Source organism: Panulirus ornatus, chromosome 57, assembly GCF_036320965.1.
Source record: "Panulirus ornatus isolate Po-2019 chromosome 57, ASM3632096v1, whole genome shotgun sequence".
In the NCBI taxonomy this organism is placed as follows: domain Eukaryota; kingdom Metazoa; phylum Arthropoda; class Malacostraca; order Decapoda; family Palinuridae; genus Panulirus; species Panulirus ornatus.
Window position 1 is genome coordinate 28,475,446 of NC_092280.1, and position 16,921 is coordinate 28,492,366.

Genomic DNA, 16,921 nt, shown 5'->3' on the forward strand with positions numbered 1-16,921 from the left:
TAATCACATCATCAGGGGAGACGAGACACAAGAGAGAAATATAACAGTCAGTTGATATACATCGAAGAGACGAAGCTAGGACGCCATTTGGTAAACATGTGATTGTCCAAAACTCTTCGATGTATATCAACTGACTGTTATATTTCTATTGTGTCTCGTCTCCCCTGATGATGTGATTATTACACGAAAGTGCACTTAGGAACTTTTCGTGTTTCATTTTCCCCGTGGACTCAGGAATATCTTGATCACGCGCAAAATTGTGATCCTTTCCAACAATGAATTATATATATAATTTATCTGCAAGATGCTCCACGGTTTTTCATTAGATTTAATATAATGTAACTTCACCGTAAATCATATTCTTGATCAAACGAGTAATTTACCAATGTCATTTGGCCTGACGTTGATAGACTTGTCTAAATCAGTGAGCAATGTTGTACTATTATACGAACCATAAATGAAACATCCTTTAGAATCTATGATCAAAATGATTCCGTTGCTTCGCTAAAAGTTATCAAAGCTTTTTATGATATTTCTTTGTACTGACGGTAAATCAAGTCATCCAGTCCCGTATATTCATTACCTGACGAACAGTCCTTAAATTTGCGTGAGTTGCCCTTGAAGGGGAGGAGTGAGGTATTTCGATTTTCATGATTCGTGCCTGACCACGCACACGTCATGCATATTGTTCCCGTGAATCAGACGCGCAAGAGGTAGTTTCTTGTGTGAGGTGCAAGTTGGAACTCCGCTGACCTCAGCTGCTTCTGTGGATAATCTGAAGTATAAAGTTAAGTCTCCTTGTAACCGTGATATATGTGATTGGTCTACATGTTTTGTGGGTGTGAATTTTGCCGATTGGTGATTTGCAGAAGAATCTGGTGTGATTTAAATTAGACATAAAACGCGGACAATAAGTTTTGTCGGATATAAAGCCAAAGTTTGGTGTGTCGGAACTTTGAGAAAAAGTTTGCCATGATTCTACATCTGTTGCATTGTTCTGTATATTTATCATTTGCTGTCTTCGAAATGATTGATAAGTGATGAATCAATATTTGATCATGATAAACAAAGACTTAGAAATTACAGCCTTTTTTATTCGCAATCATTAGTCGTCATTAAAGAAAAATGACATTTGACCAGCGAAATAAGTATAACTGCTATTTCAAACGAAAATTATTAGTAATGGCATTTCAATTTGAACCAAGTTGGTTTGTGAAGCATACGTCTTTAACAAATCTCTCAGGATGTAAGTTTGATTACCTGATCTTATGTCACGAGTTCGGTGACATCACAAACAGGTAAAGACAAATAGTAAATCGAACGATAAAATGCATAAATTGCCCATAAATGAGATGTGTTGTTTAGGTTCTCTTTGTATGGCTTTTAATGACGCGGTCATGCGAGTTTTCGACATTCGCATTTTCAGGATTTTGAAACTTTCAATGTGTAAATCGGTTTGAATCACTTATTTGACGGGTTGAATCACCATTCAGTCGAATATCTCAATCCCTTCGAGGTGGGAAGTTGTATTTACAGTATTCGCACGTCTTTTGCGCCGGTTTTTGATTTCTTTATATATATATATGGGAGAAACAGTACGTCCCACGTATTCCCTGCGTGTCATAGAAGGCGACTAAAGGGAGGGAGCTGGGGGCTGGAAATCCTCCCGTTTTAATTTTCCAAAAGAAGGAACAGAGAGGGGGACCAAGTGAGGATATTCCCTCAAAGGCTCAGTCCTCTATTCTTAACGCTGCCTCGCTGACGCGGGAAATGGCGAATAGTATTGACTGAATACTACCGACCTACGTAAAAGACTAAGGAGAGGGTGAGTAGTTCATGGTGCACAGAGGAAGAGAGAGATAAACAGTTATATAGAATAAATGAGATACAGAAAATGAGAGCAGAACTTTAATATTAATTTTTGCCGACTCGATCTTGACACCAAGTGCGTTCGTGTTTGCGTGCCTTGTTCATGTCGGCTTGTCGTCACGTCTGCTTGTAATTTGCCAGATTACTGATGCCATTTTGTACTTCCTGAACCTTTTGAAGGCTGTAACTAACAACAAACATGGTATGCTCAAAACACGAGTTAAGGTCGTGAAGTGTTTTCCCCCCACATAGTCTTCGTTCTTTTTCAGTCCAAGGTTGCGCAGTAGAAGCCTAGTTTATGTAGTTATTATGTGTAATCGGCCCAGTTCATTGTGCATTTAAAGGGGGTGTAAATAGCATCTTAGGGAAGTTTTACGTGGCAGCGATAACAAACGATCGAAGAATTTAATTTGTATAGGCCTCTAAAAGTGTGTGTATACCATAAGGCACTTGCATCCACATGTATTGCGAAGTGTTGTGTACTGCAGTTCCAAAGAATCAGTGTATCCCATTAAGATGATGTTTGTGTTAAGTGATCGGCGGATAACATTTCTATTGGGCGCTGTGAATAATACTGTCTTAGTCCTTCGCCCGTCAGGGGCTCGGCAAATGATAAATACGCAAAGAACTTTCAAACACAAATAAGTGAAGATAAAGAGTATAGATGGCAAGGTTTCAGGGTTCGCCTTGCATAATGCAGAGCAAATGAAAACGAAGAAGGAAAACTATAAGCGGGCACAATTATGATGTAAGCACTTCATCGTTTCATTGAAGGGGGCCACCCTTTCATTTTGAAAACATATTCTAATTAAATGACGTCTCCCTCCGCTCAATGATTCACCATCATTGTCACCACGGAGGTAAACACCATTAACACTACAATTCCATCTCTACACTGTACATACCATTGGCTTTGACCTGATCAGTCAAAGGCTCTGGTATAGTGAGAATGCATATGACCTCACCCATACGGGTCAGGTCGAATACATTTTCACTATGTATCGAGTGAAGGTGCTGACTACCGGTAATAAGAAATAAAAGATGAAGCTAACATTAATACGTTTGTTCCTGCAGAGGAAAGCATAAGACGTAAATAGGATGGGGTTCGCAAAAAGAATACGTCACATGTTTATCGAAATAACATCTTTAGTGTCGTGACTTACGTATTCCTCAAAGGTCATTTTAGAAATAAATGAATCAGTGGAAGCCTAAAACTCACTGATAGGAAGAAATCAAAGAACTTCTTGGAGACTTAGAATAGTCCTTTCGATCCCATTAATAAAGAAATATGGTTATGCTCTTAGTTCTCAGTATATCTCGATCTCGCACCCATTGGCTGGTTAAAACTATTGAAGTACTAAACGTTCACTGTATGCAGGCTGAGCCTTAGTTCTGATGCATTATATAAGAAAAGAAGGGGGCCAAGTGAGGATAATCCCTCTAAGGCTCAGTCCTCTGTTCTTAAGGATACCTCGCAAATGCGGGAAATCGCGAATATATATATATATATATATATATATATATGGGTTAAACCATGGAAAGTTCTGTGGGGCCTGGATGTGGAAAGGGAGCTGTGGTTTCGGGCATTATTGCATGACAGCTAGAGACAGTGTGAACGAATGGGGCCTTTGTTGTCTTTTCCTAGCGCTACCTCGCACACATGAGGGGGGAGGGGGATGTAATTCCATGTGTGGTGAGGTGGCGATGGGAATGAATAAAGGCAGACTGTGAATTGTGTGCATGTGTATATATGTATATGTCTGTGTGTGTATATATATATGTGTACATTGAGATGTATGGGTATGTATATTTGCGTGTGGGGACGTGTATGTATATACATGTGTATGGGGGTGAGTTGGGCCATTTCTTTCGTCTGTTTCCTTGCGCTACCTCGCAAACGCGGGAGATAGCGACAAAGCAAAATAAATAAAATGAATTTTATATATATATATATATATATATATATATATATATATATATATATATATATATGAGATATTGCATGTAACGCTAACTACGCTTAGTGTCGTACATTCCATTAACTGATTTAAGCAACACTAAAAACAATTGCACCAATGAATAAAGAGGTAAAGAAGCCTCTGTATTTTCTTTCACTCCACCACTCGGGATGTAAAGAGCTGTTGCACGCAATCGTCGCGTCCTGGGCGAGGGCTTGTTGCTCCCCCGCTGGTGTGTGGTGTGTACAAGGCGTGGTGGTGGTGGTGGTGGCGTCTTGGCTACGGGGGCGGCATGTGAGGTGTTTGGGCGGTTGTCATGGTTGATAACAGCCAGGACACCGAATGTTGTCATTCATGTTACTCCTTTAACATCTGTAGTTGATAGCTTTTGTTTTCACACACACACACACACACACACACACACACACACACACATATATATATATATATATATATATATATATATATATATATATATATATATATATATATATATATCATCCATGGGGATAGGGGAGAAAGAATACTTCCCACGTATTCCCTGCGTGTCGTAGAAGGCGGCTAAAAGGGGAGGGAGCGTGGGGGCTGGAAATCCTCTCCTCCCGTTTATAATTTTCCAAAAGAATGAACGGAGAGGTGGGCCAAGTGAGGATATACCCCTCTAAGGCTCGCTCCCCTGTTCTTAACGCTACCTCGCTAACGCGGGATAAGGCGCTCCCGTGTGATTCAAGGGAGTTTTAAAGGACCTTGAAGTATTTAAGCATCTTGTGTGATTCCAGAAAAGTATTCAGTAAACAAATACATAACTAAATTATAAGTTGGCAAGACTAATACATAACGCAAGAATCTCATGATATAACTTTTGTAGAATTTTACGTATTGAGATAAAAGATTAGGTGCTATGTATTCAGATGAGTTTGAGAAAAATCTTATTTGTTTCTTGGCCTAAAAGATATTAAAACAAGTTCATATGTTACTCGCGTCAATGAAGTGACTGGCATATATGAATGCAAAATAAAAGGTATTCTACTGACCTGGATGAACATTACATAAATTTTCGATGTTCTCTTTTTTTTCTTTTTCATTTTTCAGACAATCTTTCGACAAATGCACCATTTCCCAATACACATATTGAAATGCGTACATAGCTAAGAATATAGTGAAATTAACAGCTATTATTTGATTTCATATTGGAAGATGACTAAATACTGAAACATTTAATTTTCTATATTGTGGTTGGAAGTTTTACAACTTTTAATTCTGTTATGGATGATTTTTTAATAATACAAGGTGACAAAAAAAAAAAAGATACTCGTTTTGACAACCTGGTAAATGTTCCTTGTTTAATTTGCCATTTCCTACAGGTTGTAACGTAGGCAGCTACAAGAGGCATTTGTCATGGCATATCCTGTATATCCTGTGTATAATAGGTGGGGCAAGTTCCTCCGTTATTTCATGTTCGGCGTCAACTTCATTATCTGGGTATGTGGATTTCTGAAGCAACCGAAATGTAAGTCCAAAATTCACATCACTAGACCTTAGACCTTAATTGAACGTAGTCCTTTGATCACCAATGTTTAGAATATAGTTCAAACATTTAGCGGTGATCTTATCATACCCGCTGAACATATTACATGTACTAATTTATCATATATTACATAATCCCTGAATAGCACTGAAGTTAAAACCAATACAGATTGTGACCATGTTCTTTGATATCAAATGTATCTCCAGCCCCGCAGATAAACAAGTGAATAATGCTTTTTTTTTTTTCAATGTTCTCATCCTTGTCACTGTTAATGGTAACATGGTATTTTCAAAACTCTGACAGTTGGGGAGCATGGCATTAATTGTGCTTGGAGTGTGGACAGCCGTGAATCGGCCATTTCTGGAGCAGCTCATAGGAAGCACTATGTACGTGACGACGGGGTATCTACTCATTATCACTGGATTCTTCATCTTCTTCCTTTCTTTTCTCGGGTGTTACGGTGCACTGAGAGAGGTCAAGTGGATGCTACTCATGGTAAGAGCGCCTAGTCAGTTCATTTTTGGTTTCTAATGTTTTAACAGTCCAATGTAAGACAAGCACATTTACCTCCCATTGACAGGTCTAGTTTTAATTTTTACGTGCTACATTTATAAGAAATTAGATATATTTCAACAGTTGTTTGCTCTTAGTGTCCTCAGCTGATCGGGATATGAACAAAGTAATGTAATTAAAGCATTCAAAGGTTGACCTAGTGTATGGAGGAGTTGAAGGAGTTGTACTGATAATTGAATGTATGATGACAACAGTGATAATCGTTTTCAATTTAAGCAGTGGTGGCAACATTTATAACCACTGGATCTATTAGATTCGTCTCAGTTACAATGAGTATAAACTCTTTTTTCCAGTACGCCATCATCATCATTCTTCTCCTCATTATCCTGGTGGCTGGTGCCATCCTGGGCCACATCTTTAGGAGAGAAGCTGTAAACCTTGTGAGGAAAGCAATGAAGGACACCATGGTATTATACGAAAGTGGTAGTAACACGCCAATCACCAAAGCTTGGGACGATACTCAGCAGGCGGTAAGTTGTAGGGATAACTACGTAAGATCTTCCGAACTATCATTTCGGGAAAAAAAAATTAAAAAACTGGTGTATAATCTAAATGTAAAGAAACTTGCCAAATCTGGAAGGGTATGTTTCCCCAACTTGTAAGCATTTCCTGCTATTTATATATGTATTTCTTTTTTTTTTTCTCGTAGTGATGCTTCGGAATTATAATCTTTTTTACAGATGTATGACTTCGGAATAACAATGATCCCCGCTATAGTTATATTAACGTTTATCTCAACTTATTATGTTATGGAGTATTAATTGGGATGTCATAAACATCTTTCGCTTTGGATTACAATTAAATGCAACAACATACATTTACTTTGGTCACAGTCAACTGGCATTGTCTCCCTTAATGGTCCACAAACTTCACTTGGATGTTTTCTTCTTTTTTTTTTCTGAAATACTTTGTTTCTAAGCTCTTGTCATATACTTCTTTGACCACCCAAAACTTTGTATATGGGGGGGAAAATATCGCATTTTCTGCGCTGCTATGGACGTAAAGACTGCATTATAAACGAATGAGTGATTCTACGTGTGAATTTGAACATAAATAATTTCTTTTCCAGCTGAAATGTTGTGCCATCAGTGAACAATCACAGTGGAGGGAATTTAACAAGGGATTAAATGCAAGTGGAAAGATTCCAAAGTCGTGCTGCAAGTTAGACGATGAAAAGGTTAGTGTCTGTTTTTCATATATTCTTAAGATTGGGTAAAGATGATGATTAACTGAAGAGTTGGTATAGTAGAAAGAACTGCCTACGAGTATTTTATCATGTTTGATTTTTATTAGTATTGATTCACTATAACTTACACTGTTTATTGGTATACACTAGGAAAGTGATTATAATTTAGGAAAATTAATGTAAATGATAATAGTCTTATGTACAATGATTGCTGTCATCATTGGCTATAATTTTGTGAAATTTTACAAAAGTTAAGTAGACTGACAAAACTTGAGGGAAAAAAATATGAATGATACAGCCTTTTAATGATTAAGTTAGTTGCTGTTAAAGCTGTCAAAATTGATTCATAACCACCAGTTGTAAAAATTCTTAAACAAAAAAAAAAAGTGTTCAAAATAATTCTAGAACCATACAGTCTCGCACTGCAAAATTATCATTTGAAGTTAGAGATGTTAAAGATCTTTCGGTTGGTGGATTGAACATGAAGCTGACATTGTTAAGTTGATAGGTGTAAAGGTCAAATATGCAACCAACCAGTCATTAATGGACAAATGAATTGTTTTGATTCTTAATCTCTCTCTTTTTTTTTTTTTACAGCTTATGGACTGTGAATCCAATCCCAAGGAAGATAATTCCTACAAAGAAGGTTGTTTCGACAAGGCTAAGATAATCGTCAAGGATAATTCTCTGATCACTATTTGTGTTAGCGTCGCTGCAGCAATTATCATGGTGAGTGGCCTACCAGAATGAAGAGAATACATAGTAACGTTATAGAATTGATATAAACCAATCTAAGACTGTGCTAGGTATATATATATATATATATATATACATATATATGGGGGGGGGGTGAGTTAGTGGTATTTTAAGTTTCGGCTTTCTGTTCCATCGAAAGGAGGCATATAATGTTAGGTAACATGTTTTAATGTATGCTCTTCTGTCTTTGTGATAATTGTTGAATACCTGTATATTTGTTTTGCTCATTCCAAGCCGCGTGTACAATATGTTTTAAACTATGTTCCACGATCACCAGTTTTTAAGTTAAAAAATTTTGCGTGCTTTAACATTTGCCTTGTTAGCTGATTCCCACTTTCTCTGTCAATTTCAAGAGCTATAAAAACTTTTTAGATTAACACATAGACTATACCAAATTTTGTACATTGGTCCCAACGTAGGATCACTATTCTTCCTCATAAGATGCAGCTGTATCCTCATACGAACACTTTTGTGCCTTCAAGAACACCGTCCAGTTCCTGTATAAATCAGTCCATATGCACATCTCTTTTGGCGTTTAATCTTCAGTCTACTTTTATGCTCCATATTTTAACTATAGCGGTTTTGTTCTCTTGAATCCATTTAGCGATGTATAAATCTGTTGGTGTTTTTACTATTTAGTAGATATTAGATTAAGTATATATCATTTTAGCTTAGACCTCAAGTCGTTGTAGCTGAACGCAACACTTTTACAGTGGTCTGTCATTAGACAATCTGATATAGCCTTTATTTTACAGGCACTTGCATTCATCTTGGCCATCTATCTTTTCAAGACCATCATTTAGACATTTAGACGTGGAAATAGAAGCTTGAAGCACAGCTGTATAAACTTTATCAAAGTTAGCTTATTTAACTTGACTAGGAACGTCTGGTCCTTTTTCTGTGGGAATATTGTTTCAACGAAGCTGTGTTTGGTGGAAGCAATGATCAAAAACACATAGGTTAGTACCGAGAGAGAGGGCAGGAAATACTAAGGCAAAATGCCAGTTTACATTTTTTTTTTAACTACAGAGGCGCAAAAAAATGTCAGTTGTGGGTGGACTTGTGAAGCGAGAGTTTCGGGCAACTTTTTTCTTTTTTCCAACTGCATTTATGGTGTTGCTTTTATCTGCTGTCATTGGTAAGCCCTTCTTCAGAGTATTGCGCTTACCCATGAGTTTTATCCACAGCTATATTCAAAGATAGTTTTAAGTTTTGATTTGGCATTTGCAACATTTTATAAATTGCAGCTCAATAACTCAAAGAGTGGATTAGACGAGAAAAACTCGCTCTATAGTGACATAATTGTATAATTGATATGCATTATCGTCATAGACAGTCTCTGCTACTGACTGCAGCAAGCAGGCTTGGAGTTGCAGGAGCCCCTAGAAAAAAAAAAAAAGGGGGTCTTAGAATTATATAATCTTGTGCACAATTAAAAGTTCTGTCAAGTTTGATGAGAGTCGCTTTTAATTAGTATCATTTGTGATTTCCTCAATAGTAAGCTTAATTATCAGTATCAAGAATAACCAGGAGCTTAAACAATGCATTACAGTATCAAGATTTATTTTCCGAGGAAAAAAAATTTGCAGAGATGAATAACTGCAGTGAATTTTAATCTCTGCCAATTTTATCTAAAATATTGATTGAAAAGGTTGTTTTTCTTAAGCTGTTAATTTATTTTCTCTTTAGGTGTTTGTTAGTTTTCTGAGCTAATACATTGAATTGTTTCTTTATGTTACTCAAGCTGTTAGATAATCAAGTTATTTAATTCTAAGCCATGAAATTGTTCCTTGTTATAGTAAAGTTATAAGATGGGAGGTTATCGAAATAGATAGTTCGTTACTTTTAAGATGTTATATTAGAACGTTTTACTCTCTAGTTTTCAGATATTGTACTGTGCATGCTAGAGCTTAGTGGAAGTCGGCGCACTTTAGAGGCTTGTAAGTGTAAGTTTGAACCTTGTTGATATAATCAGATATACTATTCTTGATCAAGTTCAAGTACCATCAGATACAACTGTAGTTTTGCAGTATTTAATAATGATAATGTTTAAGAATAGTGATATCTGTATTGCATCCATGTAGTGTAGTGTAATATTTTTTCACATACTTGTGATTCTTCTGTAATTATATACCATTTGTGCCTTATGATATACAATTAATTAGAATTAATGTAATTATTTGATGTGTAAGAACTTACTTCTCCAGTACTGTTGTATGCAATACAGACAAGAAAGCTGTATATTTGTCCGTAGCAAATTATCTTTAACACCCATTCTTGATTTGATAAATTTTGTCTCTTTGTATTGATCAAAATGTTGGTCCAGAGGAATTATGTATGCATCAGGGTTGTACTAGTGGCCCTTATTAAGTACACAATATTCTTTGACCAGAATTTGGTAATTAGTTGGTTAAATCGTTTAGGCTTCAGGTCTATGGAACTGCCAGATGTCATCATGGCCGTCAGCGTCAGTCATAACCACAAATCGAGATTCTTCGACGACTTCTTCAGGTACTTAGATAATTCTAAGGCCATGCTACTTGTGGCTTCAGTTGCCCGTATGTGCGGTAGGTAAACCTATCCATTGTTTTTGGAAGTGGACAAGATACCACACTGGGCCAGATTTCCTAAAACTAGGGTGTTTTCCTTCAATGAAATCAGTAAATGAAAGAAAAGGATACCTTTGTATGTGGACGGTATGGAACTAAATGAAATAAGGCAAAAAATGAGGAAAAATATTGTGATTTAGATACTTTTGCTAAAGACTATTGTACTGGGGATTAGTCGCGGAATTTGACTTTCTTATTTTTATACTTTATGAATTGGGATGGTCTTATTTTTATACTTTATAAATTGGGAATGGTCTTGTTTTTATACTTTATAGATTGGGAATGGTCTTATTTTTATACTTTATAAATTGGGAATGGTCTTATTTTTATACTTTATAAATTGGGAATGGTCTTATTTTTATACTTTATAAATTGAGAATGGTCTTATTTTTATACTTTATAAACTGGGAATGGTGATTTATATTCTTGAATAGAAATGGGGGCCACGGGAGTGAGCGGGGACAGGTCAACAGTTTTGAAGGTAGACGGTGAGGGGTGGGTTGGCCATGGGGGTGGATGTGTGTGGGAGGCCATGTAAACGGGCGGAGATGGGTGGGCGGGAGGCGGCATGGGAGGCCATTGGAGTGGGGTACAGAGACAGTATGGTCGGCTTTCACCAGATGGCTGATGGCGTAACCTCACTTTAGTGATCCACCTGTTAACTCCCACGGGGCAAGAGTTAGGCAAGCCACACGCAGAGCGCCATCATCGACTAATGTCCTTACCTTTCATAACAACACAACCATATTGCCATAGATTGTCTTGCCTCTCTCTCTCTCTTTCGCATGCCTTCCTTAAGGGACTATGGCCTTACGGGTGTCTTAATCTTCCTCTGTCACGCATCAAATGCGTCAAGTGTTGGCACAAATGGTTTTAATGCGTCAAATGTTGTCACATGTTCTTCGGGCGTCAAATGCTGGCACACAAGAACAGGCAAAGAAATGATGACTCTTTTCACTCACAGTGGAATAAACACAACCCACTTATCATATGAGCAAGTGACATTTTAGACCACACCAACCACAGGTGTTGCTCTTATGGTGTGAGCGTCTTTCACAGTGGATAAAAGCATAAGGCTTTCTCATTGAAAGGTTAGCATCGAGTGTCTGTCACAGGTTTGGAGACCCCAGACTGATGAGAGAAGCAACGTGTATGATAACAGTCATGATTTGTCATGACTCATTCAGTCGTAAACATCTCCAGCCAAGAAATTGTACATTGGTAATTGGCAGTGAGAACAGGAGGATGGGGAATATATGAGAAGGTAAAGGAATGAGAGAGAAGGAGAGGGAGGTTTTCCCAGCTTATAAAACAAATACTAATTTTTCAAGAATGTACTTCAATTGCTTGACTCGTCTCTACCTACTTTGTTATTCCATTGTTATTACATTATTTGTTAATACATTGATCTTTTTAGAATATCTTTGTTCTCTTTTATTCATGGACATTTAAGACTGTTTAAGCATGATTAAAGTCCTCAGAAATTGTAATATGTCCTAATCTTCCTGGAGTATATAATCTCTATATTATTACCTTTTTCTCAATCACCCTGACATCTTCGTTCAATCTTGCGGTACCCCTGTTTCTAGGTTATGATTAATATCCTATAAAGATTGCTTCCACGAGCTTTAATGTATGCCTTTTTTAAGTGCATTATAAAGATGCCTGCACAACGCCTGTGTCTCATTTCGTACAGTTATTGTGGCACAAAGCAGTTTACTCAAGGTCCACTAGAAACCTTGTCTTACACTTTCACTCTCTGGGAAATGAAATGTATTTTTCTTTTTATCTTTCCAGGGAATACACCTGCTTGCAGGATGATAGATGTCAAGTATTTAAACAAAGAAAGGACTGTATATATGTGTTCGGATTTATACTTATCAGATGTACATATATCCTGTAAAGTTGATACCTGTTTCTGACAGATGCAGCCTCTCGAGATAGACGATAAGGAAATGGTGTCTATATTACCCTCAGGGTCCTCAAAGAAAACATTAATTTTACACACAACTCAATTTTTTCTTCCTTTCTGTCGAATGCAGGAGAGTTATGAAGAGAAGTAAACTAGGAGTACCGACTGTTCAATTCGTGCCACTTTGAAATATACTAGGATGTGTTCTACCATCAACAGTCATCTCTTGACTGAGGATGAATAAAATTGGTACAACTGGTTGGTTGGTAGTTTGGACTTTAGGCTTATCAACTGCCAGGGTCAATAAGGCCGTCAGTGGTATTACTGATAATTCTAATCATTCTTAATGAAGATCTGTAGCACAGTGTCCGAGAATTCCAGAATTTAGTGATGGACGAAAAGAAATAAAAAGTATAACGGATCGTGTACGAGTTACCAACGGCCGTAGAGTAATCGTGTGACGCAGCTGCTTACACACAGTATTACGTGGTTTACCTAATGGCGGGGGAACACAACCAGCCAGTTCTCGGAAGCATAAACCACCGTGATAGATAATTCCATATATTATGTGGAAGTTACAATAGGACTACACACTGGTTTCCAACCCCGCCTCAGACGACCACAGCAATGGCAACAGCCACTCTTAAACTTTTGCGTATATATATATATATATATATATATATATATATATATATATATATATATATATATATATATATATATATATATATATATATAATCGTGTGTTTGTTATTGTTAGTATACTCAGGATACGGGAAAAATATAGAATAACCTCTACAGTTGTTGCACGCTTCATCCACTTAGGTGGTAATATTCCAATCAGGGAGGAGGAAATGAGGTCAGCTAATGACCTAACTTGCCTTTTAGACACCTTAAGCAAGAAGATAATAAATCCATGGACGATGCAGGTAGAGAGGGGTTAAAAGCAAACACGTTTGCATACTTATTATAATCGGCACTCCACAAATTACACCGTTTTCTATAACTAACAGTTGTAAAACCCTGCCATTTGCTTGAGTCACCCATAATTTTGCTGTCTGATCTATTGTCTCCTTTAAGTTCACTTCCCTGAGATATATTTTCCTCTTTCTTTCTCTCCAGGTGTATCTTTCTGTATGTACTGATTATAGTGTTTAACTCATCTGAGGCATTTCAGCGTTGCGTTTGGAAAGAGCGATGAGATTTTGCCGAGGTAGGACTGGAGTGTAAAGACAGGACTATATATATATATATATATATATATATATATATATATATATATATATATATATATATATATATTCGAGGATTTTTTTCACGCTAAAGAAGCCCACTTTACCTTGCTACAGCGTGGAGCGCAGCTTCGATTATGCAAGAGCCCTGTATATGAGGGTCATTTAAGGTGTGTGATTAAATTATAAAAAGAAAACGAGAGAAATTAACCTACGTGAAGATAAGGATAAAGAAATAGTGTAAGGGAGCGAGGAAGAAACATACACGTAGGAAGGAAACAGATAATACCGACGCATTGTCTGTGGGTGAAAGCTGGTACCCCACCCAAGACGTCTCCTCCCATAATACTATAGTAGGAGCAACAGCTCCGCCACACGACGATTTCTGTTAAACCGACTTAGCAAAAAAAGTCTCCCAGTTATATATATATATATATATATATATATATATATATATATATATATATATATATATATATATATATATATATATATATATATAAATGTAAATTTGCTACAGAAAATGTAGATATTGTAAGAGGGAATTAAACCACATATATCGCCATGATAATTCTCGTGTAGTTTGATTTACTACGGTTAAGTGTTGTAATCAGCCGAAGCAAAGATATCGACCATTTCGAGGTCGCTACGGGAGATCGAGGATCGAAAATGACACAGTTGGTTTGCGTTGTACAGCTGGTGGAGATGGCGGTGTTGGTCGACGACCAGAATGTTGGTGAGTGAGGCCATGGTGGGTTTAGGTTAGGTTAGGATGTTGGTTGTGGGAGCTGTGTAGGTGAATTGAGTATGTACTTTAGTTCTTCACGTGTATGGGAGTTCTGGTGTCTGATGGGATGAGAGTGGTTGAACTGGGGGTTGATACTTTCAATCGTAAGGCTGGTAGTTTTGTCCATAAGACTTACGGGTGGGTGTTCGTGTGGCTCACTGCGAATACACGCAGTAGACCCAGTATAATGAGTGACTCAATAATACGTTACTTTAACGAAGTATTCGTCTCCGCGTCCACAAATACTGGGGTGTCATTCGATTTTTTTTTTCTTTCTTTCCCCCTCTTCTGTTTTTGATATGTTAAGACTTCCGTCGTCTGCCTTAAGCCCCATTCACTCACTCCCTTCGTTGCTGGCTAGTATAGCATGTTGTCCCACCAGATAAGCTGACCCTAGTGTAGCTTGTTGTTCCTCCAGATAAGCTAACCCATGCTTGTAGTAGGGTACGTCCTACGTGCGCTCACATAATATTGATCTGCTCTTCTCTGAAAACATGGATTCCATTTCACATTCCAGCCACGCAGAGCTGGATTGTAGTTCCCTGGAAAGCCTCGGATGTGGCTAATTACGGACGTGGATCACTACTGCTCGTCTACGATCTCCGACCTTGACCTTGTTAGTAGTGACCTAAGGTCATCCCTGTGTGGCTTGCTTGCTTGTGGAAGAAGACCGAGAGTTGTGAACGGTCCCGAGAATGTCACATGAGGTCAGAGGTGATCATTATTATTGCAGGAGGTGAGAATACTGCCCACGTAGCACCTCTTCTGTGTCGTAGAAGGCAAATAAGAGGAGGAGAGGAAGGGGGTAAAAATCTTCTCGTATGCTACCTATAATTAGGGAACGCAAGATGTATCGAAATGATACCGTTTCTGAAGAGAGTCGTTCGTCTGAACCTGCCGTTGCCTCGTTAGGGCGTAAAGGGAGAGAGAGAGAGAGAGAGAGAGAGAGAGAGAGAGAGAGAGAGAGAGAGAGAGAGAGAGAGAGAGCCAAACGGGAGACCTTAAAGTTGACGTGGCTTTCATCCTTTATGAACGTATGAGCTTTAGTTGATAGGACACACATACACACACACACACACACACACACACACACACTAACACACACGTCGAAAGCCAGCCATGTTGTATAGCACAGTCTTCCCACCGTCCGTACCGGCCACAAAGGACCTCGGTCGGTGGCTCGCGTCTCCCACATCGTCCGTGGCTGCTCCACGCAACAGATTATGGCCGTGGAGGTGACTCCAGTTCCCTATTCGTATTTTGCTTTTATTTTCTTTTCCCTCCGCCCGTATATCATGGACTCTGTGGCTCCCATTTTCCATCGAAAGGGAGACAGGGGCGCAACAGATGGAAATAGCGGCGTTAAAGGGAGTTGCGCGTATTCACACATAACGTAAGGTTATGTGCTTATGGAAGGGGGGTGGTGGGTGTTTACCTTACGAATGATGTCACGACGGACCTGAGTCACGAACTCCGGGGTGGGGGAGGAGGGTTAAGGGGGGGGGGTGTATAGGACGGAACAGCAACACACCCCCTCCACACCACCTCCCACACACCCACACACACACACACCCGCCACCCCCCGCTCCTTCACACCCCCTCCCTTACAAGGCCTTGAGACCTGGATGTACAACGCTGACGTATGGTTGCAAATGGTTACGTTAGGAAGTAAGAGACAGGGATGACGAGTGATTGCGAGAGAGGGTGAACACACACACACACACATACACACACACACAACACACACACACACACACACACACACACACACACACACACACACACACACAGTTGGCTATACAGCCCCAGGACCTCTTTATATGAGGCTCCTGCAACTTCGAGGTTGCGCCCCATGCGGAAGCAGGATTAGGCAGGCTCCTTCGAGGTGAGAAGGAGGTCATTGACGATTCTGCATGCCTCTCCCTCCACTATATATATATATATATATATATATATATATATATATATATATATATATATATATATATATATACCGACACATGCATAGTAAATGGCTACATCCAAGACCAGCAAGATATTTAGGATGTCTCTTGTTACGTAAATAGTTCCCGAAAAAGAAGTGAATTGCCTTTAACTTTTTATTGACTTTATTCGCTCTACATTTACATGGAATCTAAGTTCTTTAAGGTTATTTTTACCAAAGATTCATGCGAGGCTAACGTCTTAACGGCTATTGTGTTGAGGTGGAAAGGCAAGAAGGTTTTTAACCCTCTAGAAAACTCGTCCCAGCCTTGTTTGTGGTGATATTTATCATTTCCCTTGGCAACTGTTGCCCTGTCTGGCTATAATACTGTATCTGCTGTAGCTGTACCGGCAGGTGAAGAAGGAGGAGGAAAGGTAGCTGTAGCATGAGCGTCTGTAATACGAACGCAGACGAAGGCAAAATACCCACACTACATCTCCATCCAAGTGGAATAAAAGTATCGAAAACACATTGTAACTTTTTCCCCTCGCCTCACGCCACACTAATCTTATGTTGTAAATAACAAC

General features: G+C 38.5%; 1 protein-coding gene across 2 annotated transcripts; it reads left to right on the forward strand.

Annotated features, from left to right (window-relative positions):
- The first annotated feature begins 5,149 nt into the window (after window positions 1–5,149).
- On the forward strand, window positions 5,150–10,164 carry LOC139766080 (tetraspanin-1-like). Of its 2 annotated transcripts, XR_011716782.1 has the most exons (7): window positions 5,150–5,309; window positions 5,659–5,850; window positions 6,222–6,398; window positions 6,998–7,105; window positions 7,712–7,843; window positions 8,626–8,829; window positions 9,750–10,161. XR_011716782.1 is itself a non-coding variant. In XM_071694227.1 (6 exons), exons 1-6 carry the CDS (start codon window positions 5,226–5,228, stop codon window positions 8,671–8,673), a joined length of 741 nt encoding a protein of 246 aa, XP_071550328.1. In that variant the 5' UTR covers window positions 5,150–5,225; the 3' UTR covers window positions 8,674–10,164. The 2 variants fall into 2 exon arrangements, 1 of the variants encoding a protein (XP_071550328.1); XM_071694227.1 differs by having other exon boundaries at window positions 8,626–10,164.
- Window positions 10,165–16,921: the final 6,757 nt, after the last annotated feature.